Source organism: Otolemur garnettii, unplaced genomic scaffold (assembly GCF_000181295.1).
Source record: "Otolemur garnettii isolate 467f Iridium unplaced genomic scaffold, OtoGar3 scaffold00027, whole genome shotgun sequence".
In the NCBI taxonomy this organism is placed as follows: Eukaryota; Metazoa; Chordata; class Mammalia; order Primates; family Galagidae; genus Otolemur; species Otolemur garnettii.
In genome coordinates this window covers 19,711,319-19,732,481 of record NW_003852422.1, presented here as the reverse complement: position 1 = coordinate 19,732,481, position 21,163 = coordinate 19,711,319, and the positions used below count along the sequence as shown (strand labels likewise).

Here is a 21,163-nt window from a genome sequence, read left to right as displayed (position 1 = left end):
CATATGTAATTTTTGTGATATCCCCAGGGCCTTCATTAAGATAACAAATTAACCAAATTCACCGGGTTATGCAACTTCAAATTCTTGGGAAATATTTTCAAACCAATCCAAGTTCCTTTGATAAGAAACCTGAATATTAAAATGTGATACTTTGGAAGTGACATTTACAGAATGACATAACCCAGGCAGACCCCCAAACCCAATTAAAGCTGAGAAGCGCAGAGGCAGACCAGGGGATGGATGCAATAAATGTACAAATGTATTGTGTGATATTTACTAGAGGCCAAACTCTATATTCTTCCCTACTCCCAATTCAGAGATGCCCCTTTTCCTTGTTTTCCTATTAAAAAATAATATTCCTTGATGGTCTGAGTTCTAAATTCTAAGACATGTATTAAATTTATGTGTTTACCTTTTGTGTGTATTTGGAGTGCTAGCTACTTAAAGGAACAGTGCATAATGCTTTTTCTAACTTTTGTTATATCACTCTTTTCCCTAAATATATCTCTTGAAAAGTCTTAATCTGTAAATGACTTTTCTTAATGGGAATTGCATCTCTCCTAGGACAGCCATATATTTTTACAAACCCAAAGTGGGCAAAAAGGGGTACGGCACTGACTAATCCATGAGAATACCACAGTGATCTGTTATAGTATAACTCCGAGTAGGTGGACTTGGTGACCTTTTCCATTATTTTCACTCGCCTGGTTCCCCTTTCTAAGACAAACACTTACTAGAAAGAGAAAGTGAGAGCCAGGTCTGGTAGCTCCTGCCCATAATCCCAGCCTTTTAGAAGGCTGAGGTGGGAGGATCACTTGAGCCCAGGAATTCAAGACCAACCTGGACAATGTAGTGAGACCCCATATCTACAAAAAATTTTAAAAATTAGACAGCTGTGGTGGTGCATACCTGTAGTCTTAGCAACTCCAGAGGCTGGGGCAGAAGGATTGCTTGAGGCCAGGAGTTAAGTTTGCAGTGAGCTGTGATCACACCCCTCACTCCAGCCTGGGGGGCAGAGTGAGATGCTGTCTCCAAAAAGTACAGTATTTTCAGAGAGTGAAATGAATAAACTGTAGTACAAATCATATTACAGAGGGGTTTTTCGTTGTTGTTGGTGGTGGTGGTGGTAGGTTTTTTAGACAGAGTCTCTCACTGTTGTCCAGACTAGCTAGAGGGTGTGGCATCAGCCTCACTTACTATAACCTCAGAATACTGGGTTCAAGGGATCCTCCTGCCTCAGCCTCCTGAACAGCTGGGACTGTAGGTGCCTGCCACCAAACTTGGCTAATTTTTCTACTATTTTGTAGAGATGGAGTCTTTCCCTTGCTCAGGCCAATCTTGAATTCCTGCACTGAGTAATCATCCCACGCTGGCCTCCTGGAGTGCTAGGATTTTAGGTGTGAGTTACCACGCCTGGCCAGTATAAAATCATATTAAATATTTAGGGAAGACACTAATGAACCTGATAGACTAAAACACTGAATCAGAGAATTAATAACGTGTATATGTTCTTCATAGAGTGTTCTTATTTGTTACCATAAAGCAAACTTCTTGGACTGGTGTAAGACACTTCCTAAGACCAGGTATGGGAAAGAGTTTTTCCACATAATGTGTCTTATTTACTACAATGTCCCATTGATTTTAGTGTTATTTCCTTTCATTCTCATCTTGTGTTGGGAAGAAAGTCCTCTAATTCTCCAGGGTCTTACTTTTTCCATTCTCTGTACAAGGTTCTCCAAGTCTGTGATTTGACTGTGTTTTTCTTCAAGTTTTTCAGCAACTTGATTCAGCTGTTCAACATGTTCGTTCAATTTCCGTTCTTTTTCGAGCTTGTTAACCTTTGATCAGAAAATCATCAAACTCCTGTTATTAAACTGATACACGCATTACTCCCTCCATTAATTCTCTAATTATCAAAACAATTAAGAATTCACCCATGTTTAGACTTGCTCTCTTGATTTTAGTGGTTTTTCCAAAATAAACCTGATAGACTAAAACACTGAATCAGAGAATTAATAACGTGTATATGTTCTTCATAGAGTGTTCTCGTTTGTTACCATAAAGCAAACTTCTTGAACCGGTATAAGACAGAGAGATGTTAATTTAAGAAAAGCAGACGTTTTGAGTTTTCCACAACAAAAATTTCCTACAACAACCAAAAGAATCTTTTAGATTCAACAACAACAAAAATGTTTCTTTTCAATCAGAAAGCACCAGAAAAACAAAGTAATTCTGCGCAGTGTGTCCTGGGGTCCGGCGGAGGCCCAGAGCAGGAGCTGTGTGAAAGACGCCAGAGAAGAGATGTCTGCATCTGGCAGCCCCAGGGGCCACGCTGGGAGCGTCTCCACAGACTTCTAAATGCTCTGCGTCTGTGCTGAACATAAGTCAAGATTTCACCGTCAAAAATAAAAGTGTCTGACTTCCGCTCAAAATACCAGGTGGACATTCCAGGCCCCCATTGCAGGAACACAAGTATTGTGTTCCCAGAGGCCCCACTGCTAACACTGTGCACCCCCATCCACACCTGCCCCTCCTCTCACTTCTGTTTCTCATCTCCATCCTGCATTGCCATCCACAGGATGAGAGGGCCTCAAGGTAGGAAATCCCTGGGGACCTCCCTGAGGCCTGAGCTGACAAAAACCCAGGTGCCCCACTCTGGCATGAATGAACTTCCTCATTAGCCATTTTACATTTTGAATTTCAACACACACACACACACACACACACACACGCACACACGCACAAACCTATTTTTCTCTTTCAGTCTCAGAATACATTTTTCAGACAGAGGTTTGTTGTCCTAGTAAACATACTTCCCATTTAGAAACCAACAAAAAAAAATGTATATGAGTGGGTGCACATTTTTTTATGTTTTAAATTTATATATATTTTTAAAATATGTAAAAATACATATTTAATATGTTAATGTATAATATATATATACACATAGATACGTGTTTTCCTTTGTTTTGTTTTTATTATTTTTTTTAATCTGGAGAATGTATTCCAGGACCAAAATGATTTTGAAACCTAAAATAACTCTTTTATTACAGGGACAAGGAAAGCCAGTGCAAAGAGGTAGAATCATGTGGTCTGGGTCATCTAGTGAGTCAAGGGCAAAACTGGAAGAGAAGTCACTGGCAGGTTCAGAGGGACCAGCCCTGGTAGCCAGGCAGGGCGCCCAGGCCCCACGGCACACTGACAAGGGCTCTGGGTAAGAATGGCAAGGACACAGTAGCTTAGCAAACTTTGGGTGTCAGTGAGAGTGGAGGGAGACCAGCGGGGAGGGAGGATCGGCACCAAAAGTCCCTGGGTCATTGCTTGTTTCCCATCTAACTCTTCCAAAAACAGGAACTCGAATGGCTCTGGCTCCAGGTAGAGATTAGTGGGGCCTAGGTCTCCAATAGCCACACTGTGAGTTCAGTACCTGGAGTGAACGTTGACTGTCCTCGTGCTTTTTCCTCATCCCTTCAGATTGTGTTTGGTAGTTTTCAAATAATCTCTGGGCCACGTTTCTCAAAGCCGCTGCTCCTGCTTCCCTGGAGGCTTCCAGCTAGAATAGAAGGTCAATATGCATGTTAGATATTGACAATGAAAAGGGTTGAAGACAGAGCAGTTTGATGGGCGAGTGAAAACATCAAGGCTGTAACGGTAGCAGGTGTACTCTCATAAGCAATGGATGGGAGAAAAGAGAGACCCGCTATGTAGAGGGACTGTCAACTTGGCAGATTTGCCCTGGCCAAGCCAAACCAGAGTTCATGGGCCGCAAAGCCCTGCAGCTGTAGACCTCACCCTTCCAAGAACTCCTAGTGCCCTATCAACTTAAGCACTTATTTGCAAGGTTTTTATCATGAATGTCCACTGCAGTACTAAAAGGTACATGCTGCTGAAATAGGGACAAGGTTAAAGCACTAAGAGCAAAAAAGCTGAAGGGTCATGAATCTCTCAAGGACTTAACCTACAGAAATAATCAAGGATGGCTGCAAAGATGTACCGACCAAGAGATTTGTTGCATGCAAGATACACCCCCTAAAAGAAAATCTATCATGGTTGACAACAGAGGAACTCAACAAATAATGAGACATTTTACTATGAAGCTCACAATATTTATTAAAGATGTAAACACTTTAAAATTCATTGTAGTAAAAACAACTTACTGTGAGATCTACCCTCACAACAAATTTGTAAGTGGACAACACAATATTGTTAATGAGAGGCACACAGCGGTACCACAGATCTCTGGAATTTATTCTCGCATGATTGAAATTTTAGAATGATTGAACTCTTGTAAGATTGTTCTAATAATGAAAGTACTACCCAAAATAAAAGTGAGATTTGATTAGTGAAATATGAAAATGCTTCTCTGTAATTGTGAGCATACCTGTGGGCCTAAGAGAGTGAACGTGCACACACATCTCTCTGCTTCTGCAGGGACGTGAATGCTACCAGTAGATCCGATTAACTCAAAGGCTCGAAATACAAAATTTGAGATTTCTCCTAGCAGCCATACCTTTATTTTCAATACTTCATTCTCTTTGTTCATTTCTAAGAGCTGTAGCTCTTTGCCTTTCATCTTTTTCATGAGCAAATCCAAACTGCAGCAAGAAGGATCCATGTCAGAATCAGAGCCGTTTTGTAAGTTTCCAGGGGGCTGAAATGGACAGACATGAATGAAGATCACAGCCCTGACTCTTCTTTTCCTCTAGAAACTTTGACAACAATAATTATCACTCAATTATTACATATATCAAAAAGGATTCAGGTCAGCACAGATAAAATAAATCTGTTGAAATTTTTTTAATCTCTTGAAATATTAATGGAGAATTCTAGATGAAGTAGCTGGCCTATTTGCTAAAATTTTAACATATTCTGATATTAAATGTATATAAATAATATCCTCCTTCGCCATAACTCTGCCATGGTTTTGATGTTTATATTCCAGACCCGGGGGCATACTCTCATTCTCCATGTACAGGGTAGGAATTATTTTTTAATTTAACAGAAAGACTTTTGTAGAAGTTAGATTATTGGCAGTGCTAGGTGGCTATAAAGGTCATAGATCAATGCTTTTCCAACTTTAATGCGCATGGGAATCACTTGGTTATAAATGCAGATTTTGAGTCCGGAGCCCCAGGTGCTGCATTTCCAACAAGCTCCGGGAAGCAGAGCTGCTAAGACTACAGACCACACCTGAGAGTAGCCAGGGCCCCCAGTAGGGCCCTCCTGGATCATTACAATGAAATCTCCACAGGGGCAGAGGCTGGTATTTTGGTGCCTGGCTCATCTGCCAACCTTCTGTGGTGTGAAATGCTGGAAGCAGAGACATGGCCACACAATGGCATCTCCATTTCTAAGAAGCTACTTCTGTCAGGGCCACCAGCAACCTCCACATGCTTACAGCCAGTGGTCAGTGTTCAGTTCTCAGTATCTTGACCAATGGACAGCAGGGGCAGCATGGTCTCGCCCTCCCTTCTGAATGCCTTTCCTCACTGTCCTTCACTGGTCCAGCCCTCCTGCTTTTCCTCCCAACCTAGCTTCCTGCAATGGTTCTTCTTTCTCCCAACATCTACACATTGGAAACCTCAAGACTCAGTCCTTAGATCCTCTCTCATTTCTATCCACACTCACTTGCTCTCTTCCAGTTTCAGAACTTTAAATATCACGTCTATGCCTCAAATCTCAACCCTACAGCCTGGACCTTTCAGCCCAGACCGCTAACCCTGAACTCCAGAATCCTATGTCCAGCCGCTTACAAGAAACCTCCACATGGAGGTTGCAGCTCAGTGCAGTCCAAACTGACTTTTTGATCTCCATCATTTCCAAAAACAACCTTTTTTCCCCCTAGTTTCAAATCACTTAATTCAAAACACACTGAAGTTAGCTGTGTCAGTTTAGGAGGCTGGAGATGAGGGAGGGGATGGCGTGTATGTATCATACCCCATGATCTGATGTCTGTGGCCACAGTGTACAATGGATGGCACTGATGAGGTGCACTGGCTCCCATGAGGTTTAAGCTGACATGACCCAGACAAGACTAAGGGCAAATTGCTTCACCTTAGGTACAGAAGGCTGATCTTGGGGAAGGGAGTGCATTTCAGCTTATTGAATATCTGACAAGAACCTCACCCAACTCAGGTCTGAAAGCTTCAGATGTGTGTCCAGTAGAATGGTCCAGGTGAGCCTAAAAGCTTATACCTTTGTCTTTCGTCGTGAAATGTTACTGTCATGGTACCTTGGCTGGACCGACAGCATCCCACATATACTTTTTTTTTTCACTTTGTTTTCTTCTGAGGTTTTTTTTTTTTTTTAATTGAATGGTAACTATATACATTAATGCACTTCTGGGGTACAGTGTGGGGTATTCACATGCAATCCAAAATACTTCCATCAAACTGGTCAACACAGCTTTCATGTCATTTTCTCAGTTATTGTTTTAAAACGTTCACATTCCATATATACTTTAAATAAGTAAGCCTTGTTTAGTGTATTTAAGTAAGATCTGGTCATTCCAATATGATCCTACTGATGACACTCGTGGTCAAACACTTCACATCTATGGCCTTTAACATCTTCAGATACACACGAGGCATTTTAACATTCACCACTCAAAGCTTTCAAGAATTCATGATTACCTAAAAAGTTACTTAAATAAAGAACATCTACACTGCTTCATGCTAATCTTCTGGAGGAATAAAAGTAGTAAATTTTGAGAATTGTATTACCTTTACATCTAGTTTGTGATTTATACTGTTATGTCCTGATTCATCTTTAAATATTTGATTGCGGATCTTTTCCAGAGTAGTTCGAATCTAGCGGAGAAAAAAAAAATATATATATATATATATATATACATATTTATATCAAATAATTATTTAAAATATTGCCAATTGCTTTTTCCTCAATATCAGCTATTTATCTATAATGTCCATATATATATATTAATTTCAGATTTTAATAACTTCCATCAACCTAACTCGCACTTAGGCTTATATTATTGAGATTGCCAAAAATAAGCATTTGGTCTTATCACTTTCACAGACAGACCTAACATAATAACCTACGTGAATATTATCCTACAAAATAGTTATTATTTAGTAATTAGTACTTAATACTATTTAGTTCTATTTTCTCTATCTAGTAATTTAGTACTAATTTACTGTTTAGTAATTACTATAAAACAATTACTATTTAGTAATTACTACAAAATAATTACTAGCTAGCAATTACTACAAAATAATTACTCCCTAGTAATTACTACAAAATAATTACTATTAAGCAATTACTACAGAATAATTACTAAGAGATCATACAAATTTATGCATGAAATATAAGCCCACGGCTTGATGGCCTATGGAATGGCAAGACACTCAATGATGAATTAATTAATTGATCTGAACACGTTATGGACTGTGCCTGAATTTATCCATCTATTCTAAGAAACCGTTCACAAGAGTGTACAATTTCGTCAGCCATTATCATCTCAGATTCTTACAAAATTCACGTGTTTAATGAAGTAAGGTGCCCACATGTCATTGGCAGTCGCTACCCTGAACTGTGAAAAGGAGCAGGGCAAGGAGAGGCAGGAACTCAGCAGGAAACGTGAACATCTACTTGGGAACACTAGCGGTGCTCAGGAAACAACTGGAAAACATTATAAAACAGTAGGAAATCCAGCGGTGAATAGCGTGGGGCAAATTCAGTGCTGATAGGTGTTCCGAACCCTCCTGGCCCATTATTCAGTTGTACTGAGGGAAGAAAATCATTTTATTCCAAGTGTAGGAACAGTTTCACACCCTCCAGAGAAACCACCACACACGTGGGGACATTTCAGCTGGCAAGTCCGTCCTTCGCCAGAATAAGTTAGCTCCTTCTTATATGTTCTAAGGAAAGCAAAACAAAGTCTACTAATCCACATTAGCGTTTTAAAAAATCTTATCATGCTAATGACTTGGGGAACCCACGTACCTTTCTCACATATTCAGTTTCTTCAATAACGTGAGCCGATGTAGACTCATACCAGGCAGAATTATCTTCTCTCTTTCCCCTTGGAGGAATTTCTGTGGTCACTGTCACTGTTGTCATTATGAATTCTAGTGGTAAGAAAATAGAAACCAGTTAAGCAAAACACACTTCTTTTTTTTGAAAGTCAGAGCGTCACTCTGTTGTTGAGGCTAGAGTGCCCTGGCATCAGCCTCGCTCACGGCAACCTCAGATTCCTGGGTTCAAGTATTCCTCCTGCCTCAGCCTTCCTAGTACCTGGGACCTCAGGCATGCATCACCACATCTGGCTAATATTTGATTTTTTTAGTAGAGATGGGGTTTCACTTTACTCAAACTGGTCTTGAACTTCTGACTCACAGATCTTCCTGCCTCAGCCTCCCAGAGTGCTAGGATTACAGGTGCGATCCACTGCACCCGGCGCAAAGCACATCATTCTGTTTACATGATTATAAGGTTTATAAATGGAATAAAGTTGTTTTCTCACTGTAATCAAATATAGTAGAAAAATGATAAGCCATTGGTGTCTGTATATATTCATAAATCCAGGATTTAATTTAATGTGAAAACATCATCTAGATTTATTAAAAACTAGAAAATTAAATAATCTAAGAAAGAAAAATATAAAATTTCTCTTTTTATTCTGCATCATCTTAGATGATAAAATCTTAAGAGCAGGCACCAGATTTTAGTTCTCATCACATCCTAGCACACTGTGAGTACTAAGTAAGTGGTTGTGGAACTAACACAGACAATTATTACAAAATTGTGTGTTGTGTATGAATGTATCTTTATACATAGTCTATAAAGAGGATTTACTGAAGAACTATATAAATAGTAAAAGAAGATTGGTAAAACTCAAATTCCCCCACAAAGAAGACTGGCTAAAGAAACTATCACCTATTATGGAGTCATTACAATGGTGTATTATTATTTAATGAAAAAGCACAGTGTAGAAAAGAAAATATAATGTCATATTTCCTACATGAAGGGTAGGAAATATAAATAGAAGGGGGAAATCTATGTCTTACAGATTTATGTAAATATTTTACCTAATTATAAAACAAAATTGAAGGAAAGAAATCATCCAAAATGAAATAAATAAAACAAATAAATATATCTATATATCAAATTGGCGACATAACCACATCAATTATTTCAAGTGAGTTAAAAACACCTCCTAGGGACCATTCATCTCTGGTATGCTATATTCTAAGCACAAAAAGAATGGCAAATCAGAGGCAAGGCAGTTGCTCACACCTGTAATCCTAGCACTCTAGGAGGCCAAGGTGGGTGACTGCTTGAGTTCACGAATTCTAGATCAGCCTGAGCCAGAGTGAGACCCCATCTCTAAAAGGTAGCCGGGTATTGTGGGGGGCACCTGTAGTCCCAGGTACTTGGGAAGCTGAGACAAGAGAATCGCTTGAGTCCTGGAGTGTGAGATTGCTGTGAGCTGTGACGCCACAGCACTCTACTGAGGGTGACAAAGTGAGACTCTGTCTCAAAAAAAAAGGCAAAACAATCTTAAACTATATTTTCAAGCTATTAAACGTGTGTGTGTTCATATGCACAGGTGCAAACTGTACCAGAAGGCCAATAAGTAAATGCACGACTATTGTGAATAATCAAGATATTTAGCATAAAAGAAAAAATAAAACATAGAGCCAAAAATGTAAGGTGAAAACATTGCAATCCGAACTGCAATTATGGGTATGAAATAATGGTTTGTTCTCCTTAAAAATACATATATTCTATCTCTCCACTGAAAAACCTAGGTCTCTGAATATGATATCCTACTATAAAGAAACTATGGCTTCTTGGCTAATTCATGGCTAAGGCAAGAAATATATAAAGTAAACCTGAGATATCTGGTCATAGCAGAAAGCTAAAGTGTGATCGAATAGTACTTGAATAGGAAACAAGAGCCTTCCTGAAGAACGGTGTGATGGATTGAAACACATCAAACATATTAAATCCCTGAATTGACGAGGACAGAAGAAAAACCCACAATGACACCACACACTGCCCACTTTTGGAAGGTGATTAGGCAACAACTCAACGGTGGTACACGACTATGCTAAAAACAGGCAGAAACAAAAACAAGGAACAAAACAAGCACTTGTCTTGCCTTCACCATAGGAACTGTATTTTACAGCAGCCAAATAGTTGAGGAGGGAACATCTCCTATGGAATTCTAGCTACTACAGTCAAAAGCATTGACAAAATTAGAAAACCTGTATTTTGTGACCCTTTATAAAGGATCTAAACAGCAATCATCACCCAAGGCTAAAATGTTAGCTGGACGTTTAATGAGGAATACACGAACCTGAGAGACCTCATTGATCAATTTTAATATAACTAAAAAAATTACCCTAAATTAAGGACTTTAAGGATCTTAAGAGATACAGGACCAAATGCAATATATTAAATAGGAATCTTGTTTGGATTTTGACTCCAGCAAACTAACTATACAAAGACATGGAGAGGATGAAATTACGACATTCTTATAAAGATCCTATCTATTAGTGATACTTACTAAAATGTTTACAGGTGAAAGGATATTGTTACCTTAGGAACTGCTTTAAAGTACTCCAGGAGGGAGGAAAAAATGAGATGGAGATGAAAATGAAAGATTATGAATGTCTGCAATAAACATTCTGGTGCAAATATCTTTGTTATAAAGTGATTTTTGGTCTTCTGGATATATACCTAGTAGAGGAATTGCAGGATCAAATGGCAGGTCTATTTTTAGATCCCTAAGTGATCTCCAAACATCTTTCCAAAAGGAACGTATTAGTTTGCATTCCCACCAGCAGTGCAGAAGTGTTCCCTTTTCTCCACATCCACACGAACATCTCTGGTTGTGCTGGAGGGAGGGTAATTCATGGGAACACAACTACAGTGCATTTTACAAGGGTACATGTTAAATTTACTAAGTGTAGAGTATAAATGTGTTAACACAATAACTAAGAAAATGTGGTGAAGGCTATTTTAACCAGTTTGATGAAAATATTTCAAATGATATATAAAACCAGCACATTCTACCCCATGATTGCATTAATGTACACAGCTATGATTTAATAAAAAAAAAATGAAAGAAGTTTGGCAAAATGTAGGTAATTATTGAAGCTGGGTGCTGAGCACAAAAAGTTCATTATACATCTCTCTATTTATTTTGGTTTTGTTTGAAATTTCTACAACAAATAGTTAAGAACTAAAAAACAAACTAGGTCAGGCACCTGTAATTCTAGCACTTTGGAGGCAGAGGTGGGAGGATTGCCTGAGGATAGGAGTTTGAGAACAGCCTGAGCCATGTAGTGAGATACTTATCATCTCTACAAAAAAGAAAAATGTCTAACTAGGTGTGGTGACACGCACCTGTAGTCTCAGCTACTCAGGAGGCTGAACAGGTGGGTCCCTTGAGCCCAGGAGTTTGAGGTGGCTGTGAGTTAGGCTTGTGCCACTCCACTCCAGCCTGGGCAACAGAGAGAAGCCCTGTTGCAACAATAAATAAAGAAATGAATAAAAATTAAAAGTAAACTGTAATAAAAAAAAACCTGTGAAATAGGATCATTAATCCCACTTTACTGATCCGAAAACTAAGATTACCCTGGTAATGTTAGTTTATTCCAGATCACAATAAAGTTATCAGTGCTAATGCTCAAACCTTGGTCTTTTTGAAACCAAGTTCAGGCACGTGTCCCTCGCGTTACAGCTGGCTCCCTAGAGAAAAACAACAACAACAACAACAAAATATTACTATTCAAAACCTAGCAACGACCTACACTGCTGAAAGAAACAAAGACTTTTTCTATTTGCCAGCGTTGCTTTGAAAGAAGATCGCTTCTAGGGGTACCACCAAGTCCCACATTTATCCCTTAATCTTCAGTGAGATTGGCAGAGCATGCCAAGAATTTTCCATTTTATTATAAATCCTCTTAAACAGCAGCTATGGCTCCTGTTTGTTTCAGCTGAAGTTCATCCATCCGGCGACAGCAATTCTGCAAGGCTGCTTTTGCAAAATGTGAGTGGGAGCGTGTCTCTTGCTGGGTCCTCTGAAGTCGCTTCGGGGATTAAGATCTTGGTGCAAAACAACATTTACATGCTCAGAGTAAAAGAAGCCGTCGGCGACAATATGCAACGTGCTTGGAAGTCAGAGTGAGGGTGGGCAGGCCAGGGGAGAGGTCAGCGGGCCAGCGGGAAGGTCAGCGGCCCACTGCCTGGGAGCCCAGTCACACCCTCTGCCTGTTTGTACAGCCTGTGAGCTGAGAATGGGTCTTCCACTTTTAGTGGAATAGTTAAAAGAAAAAAAAGGAAAAAGAATATGTTGTAACACATGAAAATTATATGAATTTCCAATTTAATATCCATAGAAATGGTTGAAAAAATCAAAGATGCATGACATTTCATGACACATGAAAGTTACATGAAGTTCAAATTTCGTACCCAGAAATGAAGTTTTACTACAATGTCATCACGGCCATTTGTTTACATGGTATCTATGCTGTTTGGCACTTCAACAGCAAGAATGTGGCCAGCAAAACCTAAAGTTTCTACTATCTGGCCCTTTCTGGGACAGGATTACTGACCCGGAGTTAGTGCATGGCAGGGGATGGGAGCAGGACCGGGGAAAATGGAGAGAAAGCGAACGATCCGGCCTGTGTTGGGTTTTCTCCTCTAGTTCAATCCCCCTTGGTCTACGGTCCCTCTTGATAGATTTCATTTCATTTTTTCTTTTTAGAATATGACACAGTATGTGTGTTAAAAAATAACAAGAGGCATCTTATCAAAGGACTAGATCACTCTTTAAAATGGACTCCACTCCCTTCTCAAAATGTCTTTCAGAATATAAATAGCAATTACGCTGGGCCTCATATCATATATCCTGAAATATATTCTCGTATGTGCCTTTTTTTTTTTTTGAGACAGAGCCTCAAGCTGTCTCCCTGGGTAGAGTGCCCTGGCATCACAGCTCACAGTAACCTCCAACTCCTGGGCTCAAGCGAGTCTCCCGCCTCAGCCTCCCAAGTAGCTGGGACCACAGGCACTCGCCACAGCGCCCAGCTATTTTTTGGTTGCAGCTGTCTTTGTTGTTTGGCGGGCCCAGGTTGAATTCAAACCCACCACCTTAGGTATATGTGGCTGGCGCCTTAGCCACTTGAGCCACAGGCGCGGAGCCTCATATGTGACTTTTATTCTTAAAATCAAGGAATTCTGTTTCTTAATCACTGATTAAACATCCCACATTTTTACTCCTCAGTTAGGCCTTCTTAAATAAGTTACATATCTTAGCCTCAACTCAGATATCTATAAAATAGGGGTGAACACCTAGAGATAGGAAAATGACTGGCTGTGCTTTTTAAGTGCCTGGCTGCAGAAGGCCCTCGGTGGACAGTGGCTGGCGACAGTGTTGCCCCTGTGATTTTATATTGGTAATAAGCACAGAAGACAGGCAGAGGATGACACAGCGGCTTGCTCACATCTGCCTGGTTGCAAAGCTTTCGGTCTCACCATAATCGCATGAAATTAAATTCCATTTTTCTCTTTGGTTCAGAAAACTTTTGTGCCCACAGTCCCTGATGTGTCTAAAGAAATCCAAGGGGAGCGTAAGCCAGTGAAGTCCACATTGCCATATGGCATTACCATCCTGAGGAAAATCCATGCTAGCATTTTATTGCAGCCAGAAGTAGATTAAGCAGATAAAATTTTCAAAATAAAATTCAATCAGTTAATTAAAGTAAGGAAAGATTTTTGATTCGTTTCATGCTAGAAAGGATTGAAGACAGCTTACAAGTGGCATCATGCCAAGAGGAGTTATTTCCGAGATTAGGGCTTTGCAAACCGGGAGGGTGGGGAGTGGGTGGTTGCTGAGCAGTCAAAGCTCTGCCACGGAACTTCAACCAAAGCATCTCTGCTCTGTTCCATCACCTACACTGAATTTTTCCAGGAGGCTTTCTGGGAAGAAAGAATTGTACAGTTAAAAGGTTTACAGGCAGACTGCCTGCTCTCAGTAGCTGTGTGACCTTGGGCAAGTTTCCTAACCTCTCTGTGCCTCAGTTCCCTTAACAGTAAAATACAAATAATATGCATTATTAACAATAATCAACGTGGTGGTGTTTGTGAATTGATATTTATCAAACACTTGTAACAGCATACACAACCCATAATAAACAATTTGTACACATTTGTCAAATGAGTAAATGAAACAGGAAACCATGATCCACAATTAAGGCTGACAAGAAATGAGGGTGGGTTTCCTTCTGGCAGGGAAGAACCAGGTAATATTTTAATAATCTGCAGACTGATCTGGGCTATAAAGGAAATTTTGTTTGGGTGGATTTTAAGACTTAGTAAATCTGGGGTTCTATTCTAATGCATCAGTAATTCATCAACTTGCCCAGTGAATGATGCCAATATCTAGTTATCTAGTTTACAATCTCCAGAGCAATTCACACATCACTGTGAATTGTAATATCACTGGGCACCCAAGATAATACTCTTCCGTGACATGAAGATAGCTGAAGTATCAGACACATAGGAGGGGTCTGTTCTGGGCTGAATTGCACCCTTCCCAAAATTTGTACATTGAAGTCCCAACCCCCAGTACTACAGAATGGGATCTTATCTGGAAATAGTGTCTTTGCAGATGTAATTAGTCAAGCAAAGATAACATCAGACTGGTATCCTTATGAAAAGGCAAAATTGGGAGAGATCTGAGAAGGATGGGAGAGAGTTGTGAAGACAAAGGCAGAGACTTGGGTGATGCTTCTAATGCCAAGGGACACCAAAGATTGCCTGCAACCCGCCAGAGGCGGGGGGAGAAGCACGGGACAGAACAGAGTCCCTCTCACAGCCCCCAGACGTAACCAACCCCGCAGACTCCTTGACCTCCATTTCAAGCCTCCAGAACTAGGAGATGATCATTTTCTGTGTTGAAGCCACTCCACTTGGGGTATTTTGTTAGGGCAACCCAGAAAACAAATACAGACACTGTTCTTACTCCAGAGGCTTTAACAAAGGTGTTTCCTTTCTTCGCCCTGATTCACTGACTCACGGGGTAAATATTTACTGAACATCCCTGTGTTAGGAGGCCTGGTGCCAGGGCTGAGCCAGACACTGCTTTCTGGACTTTCAATACAGGGGATGAGACAGTCATTAAACACATAATTAAATATATAGGGAATTTAACAGCAGGTGGTGACAAGTTGGGTGCAGAAAAGCAGATCTGGGTCATGGGGTCAGAGGAGGTGCTGCTCTGCAAGGGTGGCTGGGGAAGCCAGTCTGAGGAGGCAGCGTTTGAGCTGAACACTTGAGGAAAAGGAGGAGCAAACCATGTGGCAGCCTTAGGGAAAGAGGGTTCTGGCAAAGGAGAAAGCAGGAGCAGAGGCTACCACTTGCCTACAACAGTGTTCTAGAAACAGCACGGTATGCAGGGCAGCCATTTTCTTTTCTTTTTCTTTTAATGTTGCAAGGCTTCTTTTCTTTTCTTTTTCTTTTTCTTTTCTCTTTCTTTCTTTCCTTTCCTTTCCTCTTTTTCTTTTTTCTTTTCTTTTCTTTCTTAACTTTCTTCCATTCTGACTAAAATGTTTCCAGACTTCCCATTTGCCTAACTAAGAGGTTGTCTCCTCAGCCACATTACAATAGGTCTAGCTCTGGCTGGTGTGGCCCTCTGAGGGTGGGCTGAAGCAAAGATAGTCTGTGAAGCTGCCGAGGTCTGCAAAGTGTAAGCAACTGAGTCTGGGTCACCTCAGACAAGGGGCAGTTAAGTCTACTGAGTACACAGAGGTGTTCCCAACTCTCAGCTCTGCAGGGCTCAGACTGAAAGCACCATGGTGGATGTCGCATGGGTTGGCGACATGGGTTGGCTCTCTAGGGCCTGAATCTCCCTCCTGGATACACAGAAGCACCATTTGTCTCTTGCTTATTCATCCTCATTCCCTGAGCTAGAGCACAGGGACATGCCTTAGACTCGGCCAACCTAGTGCTTCCCCTGGAAATGCAATGTAGGGACCAGGCGTCTGGCTTGTTGGAGCTGGAGGTGGTGAAAACCCACTTATTATCCAGGGGAGGAAAAGAGCCTGGAACAGAGGGGTGCTTTTGTGTCCAGTGGCAGAAAAGTCAGTGATAGTATCCAGTGGCCAGTGGCCCAGAAAGCCCCCAGCCTGCTCTTCCTACAGGCTAAGCTCGCTGAGGTCCAACACGTGGGATCTTCCCATTTTCCCAAACTTAGTTTCCAATATTCCCATCCATTCTGGTGGTTGCCTCACATTCTCCCAGGAAAACTCCCTTTCTGCTAAATCAGAGTCCATGACTCTGGTTTGCAACCAAGTGCCCTGCTTGGTTTTACCAGAGTTTCTGAGTTTTCCATGTTTAGTTTCTCAGTTTTAACCTAACAATACTGTTTCTTCCATTTTGATCCCCTTTATGTAGACCTTAGACATTAGAAACTGAAAATGTTACAACATAAAGTCACAAGGATCTATGAGCGGAAAAAAGCCTTCTCCAAGCCCTTGAAGAGACAAAGCACGTCCTGAATATTAACTAGCACACCTGTTCTATAGATACATTACGCAGCACAATGGTGACATCCAGTGTCAGCTGGCTAAATCTCAGGTGACTGCATAGCTTACCTGAAAGTGATGCACAGTCCACCAGAGACATGCCTGGCCACACTGTACCCTAGTTCAAATTGCAAGTAATACTCTAAGCTCTTGCTAAGTATGGTTAATGTTACTCAGTTATGTGCCATTCATTTGTACATGCATATGTGTTTCTATCACAGCCAGTGCTACAGCAAACTCTTAGAAATGAGATAAAAGGGGGGGATTAAAATATTGGTGCAAACACAATGTGCAAATATACCACACTATTGACAAAGCACTGTGCCATTCACAAAAAATATTTTTCATATATTATCAGAATTAATCATTACAACACTCTACTCCAGTTACTATCATCAGCATACATATATAACACTCAATAAGATCCAGAGAAGGATGTAAGTTTTTCAAGGTTATAAGTTGTCCTCCTTCCTCATGCTCAACAGGGCTACTGCTGGACTTCCCCCTCATGACCCCAGGCTGAGGAAACAGCCCTTCCACCCACCAAGGGCATCCATCACCTTGACTCGTTTCTCTGTCTGGTTCCAACATTCTGTCTTTATTTCCTCTTGCATCTCCACCATCCCCCATCTCCTTTTCTCTGCTTCATCTCTACCCTCAGGGCTGCTCTCTTGTCTGAATCTGCATCCATGTCTCCTGCTATAACAAAGTCCTATAGACTGGGTGGCTTATGTGCAGCAGAAAGTGCCGTGGCATCACAGCAGAGAGTGCAGTGGCATCACAGCTCACAGCGACCTCAAACTCTTGGGCTCAAGCAATTCTCTTGTCTCAGCCTCCTGAGTAGCTAGGACTGCAGGCACCTGCCACAATGCCCAGCTATTTTTTTAAGAGACGGGTCTCACACTTGCTCAGGCTGATTTTGAACCTGTGAGCTCAGGCAATCCATACACCTTGGCCTCCCAGAGTGCTAAGATTACAGGCCTGAGCCACTGCACACCACATCTGTCTTATTGTTTATAAGTAACCGCAGAAAGGTCCACCAACTGGTGGACAAAATGTGGTATAACCATGGAAAGGAATAAGTGGTAATTAGCAATAAAAGTGAACCAACTATAGAGAAACCTCAGAAACTTTATTAGAATAAATGTGAAGAAGCCAGACGCTAAAGACCAGGTATTGTCTGGGTAGAAACTGCGAACAGACACAGGGATGTTTGGGGAATGATCTCAAATTGGACGGTGGTGAGACTTGCACAATGCCATAAATTTATTAAAAATCATCGAATTATACCCTTGGATGGATTTTATGGTATGTAAATGATACATCCAATAAAGCTGTTTTTTTAAAAAAATGAATAAAGGGTAAGAATAACTTGAATGTCTTTTCCTTCCAGAGGAAAATATAATTGTAGTCATATTTTCTAATTGACAGGGGAAAAAAATGATGGCTACATTTTCTCAATGTTAAATATTTTTCCCCTAGATTATTGGTATCTATGCTGCTAACGTACTTTGAATTTAATTTGCATGAAATTGAGACTTAGCGATTTTTGGTTTACTATTTCATAATATTAAACACTTAAACCTAGAACAAATGATGTCTAAATGCTTTCCAAACCTAAATAAAAAACTACTGACCAGAGTAACATGCAAGTTCTTTTATAATTTTTAGATTTGGCTATTTATGTCAGTTTAGCAGTGGTTCTCAACCTTCCTAATGCCGTGACCCTTTAATTCAGTTCCTCATGCTGTGGTGAACCCCAACCGTAAAATTATTTTCGTTGCTACTTCATAACTGTAATTTTGCTACTGTTATGAATCGTTATGTAAATATCTGATATGCAGGATGTATTTAGGTGACCCTAGTGAAAGGGTCATTTGAACCCCAAAGGGGCCACAACCCGAAGCTTGAGAACACTGGTTTAAGGAGTATGTAATTTGCAATTATTCTGGTTTCAGGCACTATCAAAACTGATAGGTGAGTCATCAATATGGTTCCTGATCTGCGGTCTTAGGTGCCCTGGAGGACTCCAATGTTGTATAAATTCCAAGAGGACAGGGATGTGTCTTTTTTTTCTTCTTCTTAGGGATGTGTCTTATTTACACAGGGCTGTAAGCCACAGTGCCCCATAAAAGCACTCAATAAATACTGGTTGGATGAATGAGTGATTAGGCCTACACACGTACAGATGCATCCTGTCTTTTCTAAAACTGAATGTATGTACACACACAGAGTCTCACACATGTGCGTGCATGCCTATGTAAATGACTACTTTTGTGCTTAGTAAAATGAAATTCATTTAAACATGTTTCTAAATTCATAGTACAATTTTACCCTTATGAGATGTGTTCAATCAAAAAAGGGCCATACAGGTTGGGCGCAGTGGCTCATGCTTGTAATCCTAGCACTATAGGAGGCTGAGGCAGGTGGATTTCCTGAACTTATGAGTTCAAGACCAACCTGAGCAGAAGCGAGACCGTGTCTCTACTAAAAATAGAAAAACTGAGGCAAGAAAATCGCTTGAGTCGGAGTTGGAGGCTGCTGTGAGCTATGACATCACAGCATTCTACCCAGGGTGACAGCTTGAGACTCTGTCTCAAAAAAAAAAGCCATACAATTTTGATATAAATGTCTCAGTTCAAAAGATTTAAAGCCACTACTTTAAAAGACTTTTAAATTCCCTCCAAATCTTCAATCCTTTCCTTTTTCAGTTATTATTCCACACAAATACACACCTTAGTTTTCAGTTTTGTACAAAGCTAGTTTACATTTTTTTAGCTTTGGCCAAAATTTGGGTTACAACTCACGTCCACCACTGAGCACTTTTTGCGAATCACTAAGATGACATGACTGTTTTTAAATCTCAGAATGACATCTGCATTTATTTTCAAATTGTCTTTCTAGTTAGGAATCAATTTATTTCATAAATAATAAAGGGTAAGAATCTCCTTTTGACATTCATCTAGGTCCCAGGAAGTATAACCTGGTTTCATCCTTCCCACCCACCCCACCCCACCCCACACACACACATAGCTGAGGAGCCACCCAAGGATTCTCCCTGCCTCAGGCAGACATTCCTGAAAGGGGCCTTCTTACTCTAACTGGGAGAGCAGGGGGAGAAGGAGGGGCCAGGCCAGCCACAGCTTAACAACAGCACCAATTGTGTCTGCCAGGGTACCTGACACTCCTGCCCAGCTCAAATTTCTGGAAAACCAGACTTCTGGAGAGCTGAATATTTAATAGCATTGGGTAAAATCAAAAGGACGGATTATCTTTTCCCTATTGCATAGGCAGAATAATTCCCTTCTGTATTTTGACACTTTGTCTAATCTATATACACTAAGAATAAAAGAGGTTTTGATTCCTAAAATAAAACAACTATGATAGAACGAGGAACAAACACAGCTTCAGTTACGTTTGAGGCTGGTTCCTTGTTCTGATCCTTATATTCAAAAACCATTTTTGTTTTCCTTTCGAGAAAGGTGGAAAATGTGCAGCTATGTCATCATCCAGTCTGAAGAATACACTTCTCCTCTCCTGTATTCGCCATTTAGTAAGCAGGAAAGCTGCCCGGGGCTCTGTCCTTTCCAGCTCCAAGTCCCCTGATAGCCACTCTGCAGGAACCCCAGGGCGCTGTCAGGCCTTGGGCTAGATCCTCAGCTGCAGAAGCCCACAGAATGAATGAAGGGCGAGAAAACCACCTTCATTCATCTTTGCTCATAAATATTGGCGTGCTTAGTGGCCTGTTACAGCCGCCCCACTGAAGTTTAACAGGTGACAGCGTTTTCCGGAAGGCTTTCCCACTTCCCTGAAATTAGCAAGCAGAAATCGCTGGGACCCCTGGCAAAGGGATCATATAACAGCAGGCTAAATAAATAATCAGCCATGAGCCCGGCTAATGAAAGGCCCTTTTCTCCAGGAAAGGCAACTCCTTCTCTTTCCGGAGAAAAAGTAACTTCTGTCCTAAGAAGCCCAAAACATACGTTTCCAGGGACGAAGACCCTTTCCATGGAGGACCCTGTTACAGGAAATGACTTTGGTGTCTTGAGCTCCGCAGGGGAAGCCGGCTCCAAGGGCACCTGGACACCCCACACACGCACACCTGGCGGGGGAGACCTGGCGCTACCCGCAGGGACCCGGCCCGCGGGGTCCCAGACTCGCCTACCTTGGGGATCGCTGAGCCAGAGCGGGATCCGGGTGCTGCTCCTCCCCCTGGCGCTTGGGCCTCGGGCCGGGCCGGCTCCCGGGGCTGTGCAGTCGCCGCCGCCCGCAGGTCTGGCTCCTCCCCGTGGGCGCGCCGGGGCCAGAGTCCGGCTCCCGGGAGACTCGGGGGGAGCGGGCTCGGCTGCGGCCCGACGCGCCCGCCCGCGCTCTCGAAGTGGAGCGCCGCTCTGCAGGGAACTTGGCAGCGGCTGCTTTTCAAAAAGGTTCCGTCTGCGTCTTAAGTTCATAAACTTTTGTTGAGAGTGTTTTTAATAAAACTTTTATTTCGGAATAGCTTTACACTTACCAAAAAAGTGGCAAAGAGAGTACAAAGAGTTCCCTATGCGCCCCCAGCAGGTGTCACCTAACTCTCACGCCTTACATAACCGTGGCACACTTCT

At 41.4% G+C, this 21,163-nt stretch overlaps 1 protein-coding gene across 1 annotated transcript in view; it reads right to left on the bottom strand.

The window, feature by feature from the left end:
- Nucleotides 1–20,766, bottom strand: part of CCDC68 (coiled-coil domain containing 68) — a 49,784-nt gene extending 29,018 nt beyond the window's left edge. Inside the window, exons 1-6 of the mRNA XM_003788440.3 lie at nucleotides 20,725–20,766; nucleotides 7,966–8,090; nucleotides 6,723–6,809; nucleotides 4,511–4,651; nucleotides 3,428–3,553; nucleotides 1,710–1,838 (exon numbers count right to left, since the gene is read on the bottom strand). Of these exons, the coding sequence (XP_003788488.1) occupies nucleotides 1,710–1,838; nucleotides 3,428–3,553; nucleotides 4,511–4,651; nucleotides 6,723–6,809; nucleotides 7,966–8,082 (600 nt within the window). The 5' untranslated portion in view covers nucleotides 8,083–8,090; nucleotides 20,725–20,766. The remainder of the gene's footprint in view (nucleotides 1–1,709; nucleotides 1,839–3,427; nucleotides 3,554–4,510; nucleotides 4,652–6,722; nucleotides 6,810–7,965; nucleotides 8,091–20,724) is intronic.
- Nucleotides 20,767–21,163: the final 397 nt, after the last annotated feature.